General features: G+C 29.6%; 1 protein-coding gene across 2 annotated transcripts; it reads right to left on the bottom strand.

The window, feature by feature from the left end:
- Window positions 1-937: 937 nt before the first annotated feature.
- LOC132936039 (UDP-N-acetylglucosamine--peptide N-acetylglucosaminyltransferase-like) lies at window positions 938-14,443 on the bottom strand. 2 transcript variants are annotated; one of them, XM_061002701.1, is made up of 9 exons: window positions 14,104-14,443; window positions 10,153-10,274; window positions 9,398-9,480; window positions 7,065-7,185; window positions 6,972-6,996; window positions 3,916-5,056; window positions 2,749-2,839; window positions 1,570-1,713; window positions 938-1,253 (listed from the first exon to the last, which is right to left on the bottom strand). In XM_061002701.1, the coding sequence occupies exons 2-9, from the start codon at window positions 10,180-10,182 to the stop codon at window positions 1,056-1,058; spliced, it is 1,833 nt and encodes a 610-aa protein (XP_060858684.1). In that variant the 5' UTR covers window positions 10,183-10,274; window positions 14,104-14,443; the 3' UTR covers window positions 938-1,055. The 2 variants fall into 2 exon arrangements, with proteins under 2 accessions (XP_060858684.1, XP_060858685.1); XM_061002702.1 differs by lacking the exon at window positions 14,104-14,443 and adding an exon at window positions 10,342-10,441.
- Between the last annotated feature and the right edge of the window lie 740 nt (window positions 14,444-15,183).

Raw genomic sequence — 15,183 nt, 5'->3', positions numbered from 1 at the left:
TAACATAGCAAATTTTATGTTCTGAATAATCTATTTAACTCTGGTAGGCATGTTTAATATAAAAGACAGTGGTCAATGACCTATTATCAAATTTAGAAGTAAGAATATTAACTAGTGAAACTCATATTCTCATAGGTTTTTTTTAGATTTCAATTTAAAAAACCAGTTTCAGTTTTTGGTAACTAAAAAAATAGCCTTAGATAATACATGACATTAATATTGAAATACTACCAATCATTAAGGGAACTGTTTTATTTGACCGTAACCTTGATTTATTTATGATAATTTTACTACTTTTCTGGATGAGAATCTAAGTATTTTGAAGGCTGTTTCTTTTAACTGTTAACTAAACTAACATTTCTAAATTTTTATCAACTCTGAAATACCTACACATTTTTTTTAAAAGAAAACAATAATAATTGTGAAAATATATAATAACTAGTGAAATAGTGAATGGTAAACACAATTTTGGTTTTAAGACCTTTTAAATTCTCAGCTGATCGAGTGTCCTTTCTATATGTTATTATTATATTGTATAATGCCTCCATTCTGCATAATATTATATAAAGTATGTGCCAATGGGGTGATAAGACCGTAAATATAGGCACATTACTTGTGTTCTAAAAGTCTCTAATCAATTTTAATGACAATTCTATAAAATATAAAGTGTACCTATCTGTAGAATGCAAATGCATAAATGACTGTCCTGAACTAAATTTAACAAAATGTAGCCTAAAGAAAAACTAATTGATAAATCAGAAAAAAATACTACAGGAAAATTAAGGTAGGTATCATAGAAATAATATAAAGATCGTTATATTATTATGTCTATGGAAGGTTAGATGTTACATACTATGTAAATGTAAACAATATGTAATAAATAATAATATATTGTAGTATAATAACCAGTATATTAAAATACTAAACATTAATATTAAGATTTTATTTTTATTTAAAGATATACAATTTATAAGGTAATGAGGTAATTAATATTCTTCAGCTGATGAAACATGAAAAATCTTATGAATAAATCTTAATTATGGACTCCTACTTGACTATACTATATTTTCCTTTAGTATTTCTTCTAAATTATGTAAAAAGGGGATTGCTGCTGCCACATGCGCCTGACTATGTCCACTTTGTACACTACCGTCACCAGCCTTCATCAGATCCCTTAAATATTTGGAATAGGAAGCTGGCGGCACCGAATGTCTGTCCGTCCCTGATTTCCAATCGAACACGCAACATTTGACCTGATATAGATGAAAATTTTTTAAGCTAATGATTACATGGAAATTTGTTTCAGGTGTTTCAATTTTTTTGAATTTTTACCTAATTAATTTTACTGGTTTATTATACAATGGTGGCTGTGTGATTCTCTAAGCATGCTCATTGCTCATCCTCATTACCTTTAATAATGAATTTATTCAATTTCTTATTTTTGGTATTTTTAAATATATTTAAGACATTTTTGAGATTTGTACTATTGAAAAATAAAGTGAGCATGCTTGGTGAACAGCCGGTATAATAAATGGGTTAGCAAAAATGTAATATATTTTGTGTAGGTACCTTAGTTTTGGTAATCCAATGCTTCTGGCGTTTAATTGCCAAACTAAGTGCTTTTTTTTCTTCTTCGGGTGTCTCTGGATTTAAGTATGGCATAAAGTCTTCTTTAAGAGATCCATGTTTCGGACACCACCATGAAGAACACCACTAAAACATATAAATTACGTTTCTATATTATGGATTTATACTAAAAAGTTAAATTTAATTATAAATTTGCTATCGCTAATAAAACATTGTTCTATATATCAGAGGTGGACAACCAGTCGATCGCGAGATGAATTTGAGTCGATCGCAATACCCTTTTGCATTTTCTTGAATTTTTGAATTTTTTTTAGAAAACAAATGAAATAATTATTTTTTTTTTGTAAATTTGTGTATCTTTGTATATCCCACGAATATAAAAATTAGATTTAGAAAAAGGCAATAAATAACTATTAAAAACAATACACTGATAAACACTGATATCGATTAACTATCGTATAGCCACAGGTACATGACGTGTGAATCACATAATCTAATGGATAGTATGTAAAAGGATAGAAAAGTATGTGATAGAAATCAAAGCCGTTATTGATGATTTTGATGTAAGATTTAATGACTTCAAGAAACTTGAAAATGTGATCTCATTTATCAGTTTTCCATTTTAAGAAGACTTAAATACCCAGATGACTGCAAAAAAATCCGCACAGTTGTTTCAAATTGCCGAAGTATCTCTTGAGGATGAGATGATCAATATGCGATGAAATGTCTACTTAAACGCTAGATCATCAGAAAATAACTTTTGGCACTTGGTAAGTAAGGAAGAATTTCCCAATTTAAGACTATGTGCTGAGTCACTATATTCCTGCACATATCTATGTGAATCGGCCTTTTCGTATTTACTTCAAACCAAAAGTAAGTCCCGATCACGTTTGACTGATATGCATTCTGAAGATAGCTTGAGATTAGCTTTGTCATCATACACCCCAGAATTTGTGAAATTATCAAATCAAATGCAAGCACAAACATCTCATTGAATAATTAAATAAACATAATAATAGTGCTAATAATAAAAGTAGTAGTATTAAAATTACTTCATATTCTGACTTTTCTATGGACAGCTTAACAAAATGTACAAGTGTTTCTATCTGAATAATAAATACAATATCTACAATAATATCAAAACTACACAATTAATTTCACCTGCATCTTATCCTTAATCTCTTGTATGCCACTTGAGAGCGACATCATGCCATTGATTAGGTTTGGTTTTAACTGAACAGCTTTCTTAAACCTGTTGAAAAATAAATTATGATGTACTTACTAGTTATGCTGAATAAAATCATTTTACAAGGATAATGTTCTATTAATTAAATCAAGTACCAAGTAATATGTATATATCATGGGAAACATAAATTAATAACAAATAAGGTAAGAAAATGACAATAACACATAATATTAAACTGAAGTCTAAAAAAATAAATAAAACAGTTGTAATTATACTAATAAACAACATTTAAAAAATAATTGAAATTAAATGCATGCATGCAAATGTATACTAATAGTATCAGATATGCAAAATAATAAACCATTTATTAATGAATTATTAATATTGTATTCTGAACTTCTATATGAAAATTGAATTGGTTTTTTTATTACCTATTGATAATTATCAAAAATGTTACATTTTAAATTATAGCTAGATACAAACAATATAATCAATACATGCAATTGAGTTATGATAAATAATAAATATCTAAAATCTATTGTGTAATGAAGTTACTGACTTTATGCAGTTCAATGGTGGTGGAAAATGTAGACGAATTGCCCATTACAGAATTCATAGAAAAAAAAATATATTTTGTACATTTAACCATATTTTGGAGATTAAAGAATTCAGCCTGTATTTCATATTTAAGAATAGTTTGTATTCTTGTTCATAAAAAAATATTTTTTAGTTATAAATTACTAAGTATTCAACTGCAAGAAAAAAATGTTTTTAAATTAAAAATCAAAAATTATAGGAGTTGGTCAATAACTTGTTTGTTATTAAATTGGAAATTGTTTTAAAATAATGTGACTTATTTTAAATAATTTACCAAAGAAAAGTTGTATTATACATATTTTAAGGTTAAACATATTATTAAATGGTAAATGTAAATATATTAAATGTATTAAGTTTTCAGTAAACATGTATTATACATATGTTTCGCATTGTAACTTGTATATACATTTTTAAATTTATTGAAGTAAAATAAAAAGGTATTGTCTGAAAATTTTACCAATTTAAGGATTATTAGGAGAATATTTAGAGGGACTTTTTAGAGCATATTTTAAACTTTTAATTGTGTTGATTAATATTAATATTACTTTTGAAGAGCCAAATCCAAATGTCTCGGATCATATAATGAGGTTAGGGCTAATTTCCAATGACCAAATGCATTCCCCATTAATGCCGCGAGACAGAACGCGTTTCTTGCATTATTTAGTTCATCCTTTTCCAAAAACAAATCCGCTATTGACATACAAGCATCAGATGCATTTAAATCATCATTAGAATTGATGTATGCCAGAAGAAGCTTTCTGTACAGGTCTATGTCATCTGGATGTAACTGGATACATTTCTTAAGATATATTATTGCTTCTTGGTAATCTTTAGTGTTGAATAAATATAATAGAGCCAGATCTAAATTCACCTTATAATCTTCAGGTATAAGTATTAAGCATTCCTTATATGTTTCAGTACACAATTTCATATTATCTAGACGATAATATGTAAGCGCTAATTTCTTTAATATATGCACATTTTCAGGTTCTTGCGCTTTTGCTTGTATAAATGCATTCAATGCGTTTTGGTACTCTTCTACTTTTAAATAGGACATTCCCAAAAAATAATAAACATTTGACTCCTTGGGGTCTATTTCTAAGACTTGTTTATATCTCAAAATAGATTTTCTAAATTTACCGCACTTATAATAAACATCTGCTAAATTTTTTAAAGTAACTGGACATTTTTCTGCAATGTTGTGGGCAATCTTAAATTCCTTTTTAGCTTCTTTTATTTTGTTCAATTTTATTAATAGTTTTCCGTACTCATTACGTACTTCATATAATTTGGGGTCTATACTTAAGACACGTACATAACACAAATCAGCTGTGTCTAAGTCATTTGTCTCAAATAAAAAGTTGCCATAATCTCTCCATGCTTCCACACTATAAGGTTTTATTGAACATACTTCAAAAAAATTTTCTTTTGCTAATTCATATTCTGATGTTTTCATATAGACCAATCCTAAGTTACTTAAAACTTCAGAACAATTAGGATTAATTTTTTTTGCTTTTTCTAACCAATCAATACATTTTTCATAATTTTTGCAGTTTAAATATGATTTGGCAATATGTAGTATAATATTTATTCTTGTCTGTTTATATGTAAGTAATTCTTTACTGTTTTGCGTATCCATGAAATTTTCATTTTGAAATTTGGAGTTTGCTGATTTTATAAGATAATCTAAAAAAAATATAAATATATCATATTATAAACAATTTAGAACATTTAAAATTAATTAATATTAAGTTATTTCAGTAAATCAATTGGTATAATAACGATTAGATTCATATGGAATATCATTCTATGACAAAATGCGATAGAACAGAAAAACCCCGATGCTTTTTTTAAACTCTTGGCCACTGTTAGAAAAAACTTAAAATAATTTGAGGAAGGGGCAGATTCATTGTGTTTAATGAAATTTCGTTTTCATTTGACTTTTCTAATTAAAAAATAGGCTTTTTCTTAATTGAACAAGTTATTTCAAATTTCAGTAACAAAATAAGTCTGCAATATTTGAATGTGTTATTTCTTGTGTAAAACAAATTTGTTGAGGACAAGTATGTTAAAGTAAAGGTTTATTGTCTAGTATACTTTGAATATTAAAAGGGATGTTGCAAATAACATAAAAACAGAATCATTGTTAGAAAAGTACAGCAAAAAACAAGAAACTTAGTTTTAAAATAATATATTATATTCTTATTGACTAATATCAAATGTTTGTTATTTGTATTTTTTATATTGGTTGTAATTTCTATTATATTATATTATAGACAAGTGTTAACTTTTTAAATGTAATATAGTGGTTTATATTTTATATAAAAATAAATAATGTTTTGAATTGCTGAAGACTGAAGTTGTGTTTCAAAAATATGTTATTAATGGACAATGGTTTTGTTTATTTTGTGTAGGTATGTGTGTATGTGCGGCTTAATGAATATTTAATGTATAGTTTTACAGAAAAACTATAAATTAGTATAAAACGATAAACTTAGAGTAAGAACACAACTAAAAACTTCAAAATGAATTTTAGTATATTTAATTGCATATAGTGCACAAAAGATTAAAAGAATGAAAGGTAAATGAATAGTTTAACAAAAAAATGTATTATTTTATTGTGGACCAACAATGATAAAATTAAGTGAAATAATACCAAAAATATCTCCTTATTTTCCTTAAAATTTGAAAATTATTTTAAAACTAACAATGTGTTGTAATGATTTAGTAGGTTTTATAAGATTATCTAAAAATAAATATATTATTTATATTATATATAAGATTTAGATCATTGAACATTAATAAATATTTAGGTATTTCAGTTAATAAATAGGTATAATGACAATTAGATTCAAATGAAGTATCATCTACAATAAGAGGTCATGTATATTTAAAGCAAAGGTTTACTATCTACTAGTATATTTTAAATATTGAAAGGGATGTTGCAAATAACATAAGAATCATTGTTAGATAAGTAAAGAATATATATTTATCCACTTCCGACTTTGCTAGTTGTCGTTTCTAGCAAAACTTTCCCGCACGAAACCGACTTCATGGCCGGCATGTGTCCCCGATTTAGGTGGGTGGTTGACGGACTTGGTCTGTCCGCCGACCTGGGCAGCCCACCTTTCCGTACTTCCAGTCGTAATACAATACTGATAGAATATATTACAACATTTTAAATTACAACAAATGTATAGTTATTTATACAAGATATACATACTATTTATTTATTTTATTAAGATATATTTTTTAAAAAAAGAGATGATACCAATATAACCATATTTCATAATACTAGGAAGCTCTTAAGTATGTTATATAAATATTGTAATATAAAGTTATATAAAATGAGTATTGAATTGAGTTTGTACAGAAAATTAAATTAAATTAATCGTCATACATTTAAAGTAGTATATTTCATATCAAAATATGATAATAACAAACGGGGTGCCGTTAACATTATATTTTTTTAAACCCAGATACTGTTTCAGATTAGTATCTGGGAGTAGTTTACAAAAAAAAAATGTTGTTTAGTCATAGTTTACATGTAAATATAACATATACATAACAATAGATAATACTGAGAATAAAAATAGCTTACCTTGGCATTTTCGTTTACTATATATCTAAAAAAATATATATATATTATTATATAAATTTAATCAAAAAAGTTTTGAGTATTATTAGTTTATACCTCTATAGCTCTATAAAGCGGTGCTAGAGTATCTCTATCGGCTTTTCTAACGATTGATCTAGCCAAATCCTTCACTTTTGTAATCCTTAATTCGTTAAATTTCTCGGAGATGAATCTAAATCTTTTTAAAAAAAAAAAAAAAATTAATTTTAAAATAAATTGGTAAAAAGTAAACAGATGTATGATATTTGTGTTACAATATTAAATTCAGAGTTGGGTAAGTTACTTTTGAAAAGTAATAAAATTAAGTTACTCGTTACATTAAATATTTTTATTTAAATTACATTCGCGTTACCCAACATAATTTTTATCACTTTACATTACGTTTTCATTAGAAAAGTAGGATGTTACAAATAACTTTACTTTTTAAATATTTATTAGAAAATCAGTCCATAATGACTAAAAGTAGTAGGTAAAAGCCAATAGGTATATTATAGCCATGATTTGATTATACTAACTGAAATATGGCATGATATAAAAAATTGTCCCTATAGTATACCTTGGTTTCAAATGCATTTCACTAAAATTAAAAAACATCAAAATGTTAGCATAATAGTACCTGTTTATTAGAAATAATTTTATTGTAGACTCATATGAATATGCTTTTGTAGCAGATAATTTTTAAAAAATATCTTTAACAAGTAGCTCTAGTAAAATTCCTTTTAGTTTACTATATACATACAGATCACCTTCATTAAATAACAATTAATTTTTGGTTCAATTAAATAATATTTTTTTATCTGATAATTTGTTTAATGATTGTCCACTATGAATAGGTGATATGAACATAAATATCATTGGTAATAATTACTAGGGCAGAGGACTTGTAGCATTTGCATATTTTTTTTTGCACAGTCACAAAAACAGCAGAGTGTGAAATAAATACATTTCATGCTTCCACAAAGCTAGTTTTAAAAATGTATTGTGCATATAAATGCATTTTTTGGTTTTTAGTACATATTTCTTCATTTTATACTTTTAGATATTTTGAACAATTTATCATTTTATCAATATTTTTTAGTTGACGTTTTTATTTATTTATTTTTACAACCAAAATAACGTTGAATTAAAAATTATTTTAAATTTTTATCAGTACCTGATCTTTCACTTGCTCCGGAACCTATAATTACAAGGTGGGGGTCGTGGGTAAAAGCTGCGTGTTATTATTGTGAATACCAATAAATATAAACCACCATAAAAATAATTGAAGACAATTTTTTTTAAATGTAATCAAGTACCCAATACAGTGGAAAAAATGATTCAAGAAAAGATATGAATGTTTTAAAGAAAAATAAACGTTAACAAATATTGGCTCAAATTTCAAAAAATTTATCTGGAGAAGAAACTTCTATAGTCAGAGTACCTGAAATCTTGAGCCTTGGTGATTTAACATATTTTAAATATGGTCCTATAAATTCTGTAGATGATGAACATTCTTTTTCAATGTTCAAAATGCTGTTAGCTGACAAAAGAAAAAGTATTCAATTTTAAAATTTTAAAAAACATCTTATTGTTCAATTTAACTTTCAAGGTAAAAATGTGTGTTAATCTTAAATATTTGAAACAAAAATATTTAGTCAATCCTTTTTTATTAGTTGAAGAACTTAAAAGTTGAAAGTTTTGAAGAAGTATCCAGATGAGGAAACCCATAAAATAAACCCAAAGAATTCAAATAGTTAATTGTAACTTGTAAGTTAGGTTGTAAATAAAATGTATTCATTAAAATAATAGGTACCTACAGAAAAGTTCTTCTTTGTTCAAAAAAATTCATTTTAAAATGCATATTGTATATTTAAGTGCATATTCTTAATGCATATTTTGTACATTTAAGTGCAAATTTGGTGATTTTTTAGAGCTACAAGTCTTCTGCCCTAGTAATTACAATATAGATAACGAATACTTAGGTATATTAGCGCCTAAAGACTTCCGCTCACTGGTTAATGTGTGCACTAAACTTTCCAATAATAAAATACACTCTTGTATACTTAGATCATATTATGTTTCTAAAATGTATTAATAGTAACATAGATAATAATGAAGCAAGGGTTCTCCAAATTGATATAACCGATCATTTTCCTACTATCATGTCAATTCCTCTCAATAATCTAGTGCATAAGTATAACATTAGTTTATCAGTAGGTAAATCAAGAATTTATATTTCGTACATAACTTAAATAAATAAGCCCTAATATAAATATTTATGCATTATACTATTTATTTATAAAAGTATTTAGATTGAAAATAAAAGAAACCAAGATCCTAAAGGCCCACATCCACTGCAGTTCTACTGGGACCTTTATACACAATAATATTAATAACTATAAATTATTTACTTTTCCTTGCCATTTCCTGATAAGATCTCCGTAATAACTGATATTGGTGCTTCACAGTCTGTATGTTTTGAACAAAATAATTCCTGTAAGTATTATAGTTATTAATTTATTAATATATTTATATTAATGTTTAAAAATAATAAAATTAGTTTTACGGGTTTAATAACAATTTTAAAATAAAAACTTTATGACAATGCTTTGCAGAAGTGGAATTTTTAGACAACTGTCTCACTTAATAAGACCCCACACGCACTTATTGTCTTCAAAGTAAGTTAAATGGTATAAGTTTACATATTCAGTAGGAAGAAGCTCACATTTAGCTTTATTAATCTTCTGTTACGCACTTGTAGTATTAAGATAATAAATGAGGGTGTCTTCTTAATTGTAAACATACTGTAAATATTTGAAATAACAAATATACCACAAGATTTGTGGTACCCCGATATCCTGTTTTTCTGTATGATTTATGAGGATCCCTAATTAGTAATAAAGAATGTCATACCAGGGTCTGAAAATCTTAATAATTATAATATATCAAAAAATTGTTTAGAAGGATAAAAATATATAAGGTGAATCTATTTCTCATTAAAACGCCTTATAATAATGACTTATCAATTTAGTAATAAGAGCCCTCATAAATATCAAATTGCAAAATAGAATTTTACTCCATAACATGATAACATAGTACAAAATATGTCCCACAGACACCACATATAACTATTATAATATAGTTAAATTATTAATATATTACTTACAGAATGTACAAGAGGTTTACTTAGACTCATGGTTTAAAATAATAAACACAAGTGATCTCGTAAATAGGCAAAGACAATATGTATTGATCCAGATGTATTATGAGCAGACTATGGACAATCGACTGAAAAAACAAAATATATATTGTAATAAGTGCATTCTAATGAATAAAATATATTATATAAATGTACAGATTATCTAGTTGAAAACAGCATTTGTGCGTTGTTTTATTATTGTGTTTTTAATACTTCAGTTTTAAATCCTGGAAGGGAGTGTTTAGATAAAACAAACATATTATAATATTATGTTGATGAACACTATAGTAAAGCGAACAGTGAACAGTGTAGTCATGGCAGTGCAGACTAATTTTTGGTGTTTTATATGTTGGCTGTCGTTTTTAAACAGGTATTCAGAGCTTTTATAATATATATATATATTACGGTAAATTATATTATATCGGAAAATAACGTTATTCGCCGGTTATTACTTATTAGCGGTATTTAGCAACAAATGTGGGAATTATCGTTATTTTCTAGAGAATAACGTTAATAACCGCATGATATGGGAAATGTTGACTATAAAATAATGTCCAACGAGTAATGATAATGTGATCGCTAAACTAATATTGTGGTACTAACTGGGTAAGACAATAAAACTTTATCGGGCATAGATAATGCGTACCTAAACATATTATAACATTGGTGGTTACATTTGAACATAATATCATACCCAACGAAAAATGATATAGTTGATTATACTTTAGTATGTGTACAACTGTCGTCGTATGTATAGCCAGTTCACATTGGTACATACGACGACAGTTTTGATATTAGAGTGAATTTACCTATTATCAAACATTTAGGTGAGAACAATATCCGCGTTCGGTTATTGGTTTTTCACCATATTAAAATTTTTAAGTGACTTATGAGTATGTAAAATAATAATATTTGAAAATACCCATAACTCACTTAAAAATTAAATTATCGTGAAAACCCAACGAGAGAACACAGATAATGCGTTATATAAGCCTAACCTAAAAGGTTCACCGGAAGTCATCGTTGTGGATCAAACAAACACCCACACACACACGCACATGACGTTCATATCTGAATTTTATTATGAAACTACTTTCGACGGATATTAGATGTCATGGATATGACAATATTATTATTTTTCTCATCGCTCGCGCACTATAGAAAATACAGTCACGCAGTAGGTACGCGCTGCAAAACAAAATTAAATTATAGGTACGATATACCTACCCATGTGCGGGGTATGTGGAATAACAATAATTACGATATTACCTATGAATTTATTCGAGAAGAGTTGACATCACTAAATACTAATAATATAACAAACACCATATTTAAAAATACCAGATGGCGCATTTTAGTTGAAATTTAAACCAGGGACTGGAACATTGATGATTTTTACAGTTCCGGTTCCTAATAAAACTAAAATTTCGATTTCATACATGTCGGTTCTCGTTGACCAAGTGTGGTATTCCGTAGCAGTGGTCGTGGTACGGAGGAGTGGTGGTCGAGGTACGAACGGGCTGCCGTTTGGTTTCGGTGTGTGGTGGAGGGGTGACGCCGTATTGCGCGCCGAATATTATGTTTTTTTATCATAGTGGAGTGCTGTCGGTTATTAAATACAATTTTACTGAAACAATATTGTCTATACATTTAGGAATTATAATCCACCACCGCGCCGCCGGAAGTCTGTGGGTCATCGGTTTATCACACAAACACACACAGACACAGACACACAGGCACAGACACACACACACACACACACACACACACACACACACACACACACATACATGACGTTCTTATCCAAATTATGTGCATAACCAATATTGTTAAAATATGGCATGCGATAGATATGGATATAACAATTATTATTATTTGAACAATGATAAAGTAATTATTTGTAAGCATTTAACTTTGAACACTCATTGACTCGTTTGACAAACACCATAATTGAAAATACGTTTCGTTTCCAGATGGTGCATTTGAAGTGACTTTCGGTCTTTTAAACTAAAATTAAAGGTCGTGCCGATGACTTTCAACATTGTTCATATTATCTAACCCATTAAAAATCTGTTGGCTGGTGTGGTAGGGCAGAGTTCGCGGTACCGAGGAGCGGTGGTTTTGGTTAGGTGGAGCAGTGGATGTGGTACGAACGGATGGTCTTTCGGTTGTGTTAGGTAGATGGGAGTTTCGCGCCGAATATCATGTATTTTTTTTTTGTTGTAGAAGAAATCCGCGCTATTGTTAATATGAAGTGGCGTAATTACGGAGAGATTTGGGTGTCGTATCCCCCCATGACTTTTTTTTTTAAATTTGCGAAACATATTTATTTACTTACTTATTTAATTATATAAATATTATTATTTATAGGTACTGATATAGTATATTTTATAGAAACAACAAATAAAAACCCAAATCACTCGATATATTTATTCCAACGAGTCAAGCACAGTGGTTTAATCAGAATATGTCAGATGAACCTAGTTCCAAGGTTATAGCTTTTGAAGTTTGGAATTTTGAATACCTATTTTACGTTTACGCAGATTAAATCCATGAATCTAATCGAAAAAGTGCATTTTAAAACTTTATTAAATAGTAATTATTTATTTTAATGTATGCATGCATTTACATACATGTACCTAATTACATAAAGTATTATACATATAACAGATCACGGTGGACTGAGAGGTTTTTATGATATACTTAAATCAAATTTTTGATGGGAGGTGGAGGGAGGGTAAATGTTCCAATCCCCCCCACAAACATAAACAAATTACGTCACTGCTAATATGCGTTAGGATAAGGCATTTATCAAGGCTCTACGTTTGGGAATTATAACCACTGTAAGTCAGCGGGTCATCGATAATGATATACAAACCTACACACACACACACACACACACACACACACACACACACACACACACACACACACATACACACGGCATAATTATGTGTACAATTTCAATATGACTTGCGATAGATATGGATATAACAATTATATCGGAAATGTAACTTTTAATTACGCAATGATAAGAGAATTCGTGAGCATTTATCTGATTCGACACTCATCGACTCATTTGACAATCACCATAAATGAAAATGCGTTTCGTTACTAGATGGCGCATATGAATTGACTTTCGGTCTTTTAAACTAAAATTAATGGTCGTAGCGATGACCTTCAACATTGCTTATATTCTCAAACCCCTTAAAAATTGAGTGTGCACGCTGGTGGCTTCATAGGTGGGTTCCCGTTGGCCAGGTCTGGTGTGGCAGAGCGGTGTTCGCGGTACGGAGGAGCGGTAGTCGTGGTATGGTAGAGCGGTGGTCGCGGGACTGTGGGGCGGTGGTCTTGGTATGTCGGAGAAGTGGTCGCGGTACGAAAAGGTAGTCGTTTGGTCGAGGAGTGGTGGAGGGGTGTTTTGCACCGAATATCATGTTTTTTTTTTGTTGAAGAGCTCCGCGCTATTGGTAAAATACAGTTAAGCTAAAAAAGTATTTTTCTATGCGTTTGGTAATTATAACCACCGATGGTCAGCGGGTAATCGATAATCACACATACAAGCAGACGCTCCATATGTACACAAACACAATAATTATTATACTTTTTTTTCTAAATCTAAATTATTATATTATATTTGATATTTTATTAAATCTTTAAATTATATTTCGAAAAAATGATACGAGTTAAATTATTATTGTACTCTTCAATCAGTTTATTCTCATCGCTCTTGTACTACACAAAATAAAATCGCGCTGCACGCGTCGCAAAACAATATAATAATTACGATATTACCCTATGTAAATCAAGAAAAGGCTACAAATACCTAATAACATATAATTATTCATAATATAAACCGAAATGGATTTTAAGTTAAAATAGACGACTCACAGTGTATTATGTTTATAATAATATTACCTAGAAGATTGTAAAACTTCTGCCGCCGGTGAGTGAGTAGGTTGGTAGTAGACAGCCGGGTGTGCTGCGCCACTCGGCTTTTGTCGTGACTTGAACGGTGAACGTGGGATGGAGTGGAGGGGGATTGGAATTCGGAACGCGACTCGTGTAGTCGTCAAACGTTTGTTTATTAAATAATGGCAGAAATATAATAAACCGAGAAAAAAGAATGTTATTTAATAGTAATATTATTTATTACGATCGCCGAACACCGTGTATTGTAAAACCGTATAAAACACGAACGAGGAACGATCGAACAAAGAACTGTGTAGACGCGGCAAGAGTGTCGGAAAAAGGACAACTTGAGCAGACAATTGATAACATACGAATGCACAGAAAGTGGCAACGGATGCAGTACATCGTCTTTCGTACGAGGGGAGATGGTGTTTGTCAGCAATGGCGTCTGACGTTCCGATTGGTGGAGCGGAGCTCGATGAGCGCGCGGTGAAGTAGAACGCGGTGGTGTTGCTCGCAGAGCGCGCGCACGTTTTGGTAGTGGCGCGCCTGGTGTGTCCACTCGATGCGAGGGAGGTGAACGCGGGTGTGCGCCTGTAGTGGGGTAGGTGATCGCGGGTGTGCACCTGATGTGTGAGAGGTGCACGCGGGGCACACGCCCGAATCGGCGGTGGTGGTATTCGAATTTAGAGAATAGTTTACACAAGTACCGGTGCCTGCAGCCACGATTTGCGATAAGCCTACAGGTTACAGGTCAGTGATTATTCATCAATAGAGCATTTTTATTTTATTTTTTTATTTCTAAAGCTTATAACGTTTTATCTTTGATTACGGACTATGAGAAAAAAAATAAAATATGTTATGCCCTTGGCCAGGGGGAAATAATTAATGTAGTTAAGGGCAGACTCTAAGCGATAGGATTTTCCTTGCATTTAGACCTATATAAGCCGGTCAAAAATAAACATACTTATAGTAGTCCAATTTCAATTTTGAATACCAATTTGAATTAGGTTGCCTCATTTCTATACGTTTTGTAGGTAAAACTTTTTAATTTGTTTGTCTCGTTGCACTTTTAAAGATTAAAAA

This window comes from Metopolophium dirhodum, chromosome 1, assembly GCF_019925205.1.
Source record: "Metopolophium dirhodum isolate CAU chromosome 1, ASM1992520v1, whole genome shotgun sequence".
Taxonomy (NCBI): Eukaryota; Metazoa; Arthropoda; class Insecta; order Hemiptera; family Aphididae; genus Metopolophium; species Metopolophium dirhodum.
Note: the sequence above shows the minus strand (reverse complement) of the source record. Positions and strands in the feature narration are given on the sequence as shown.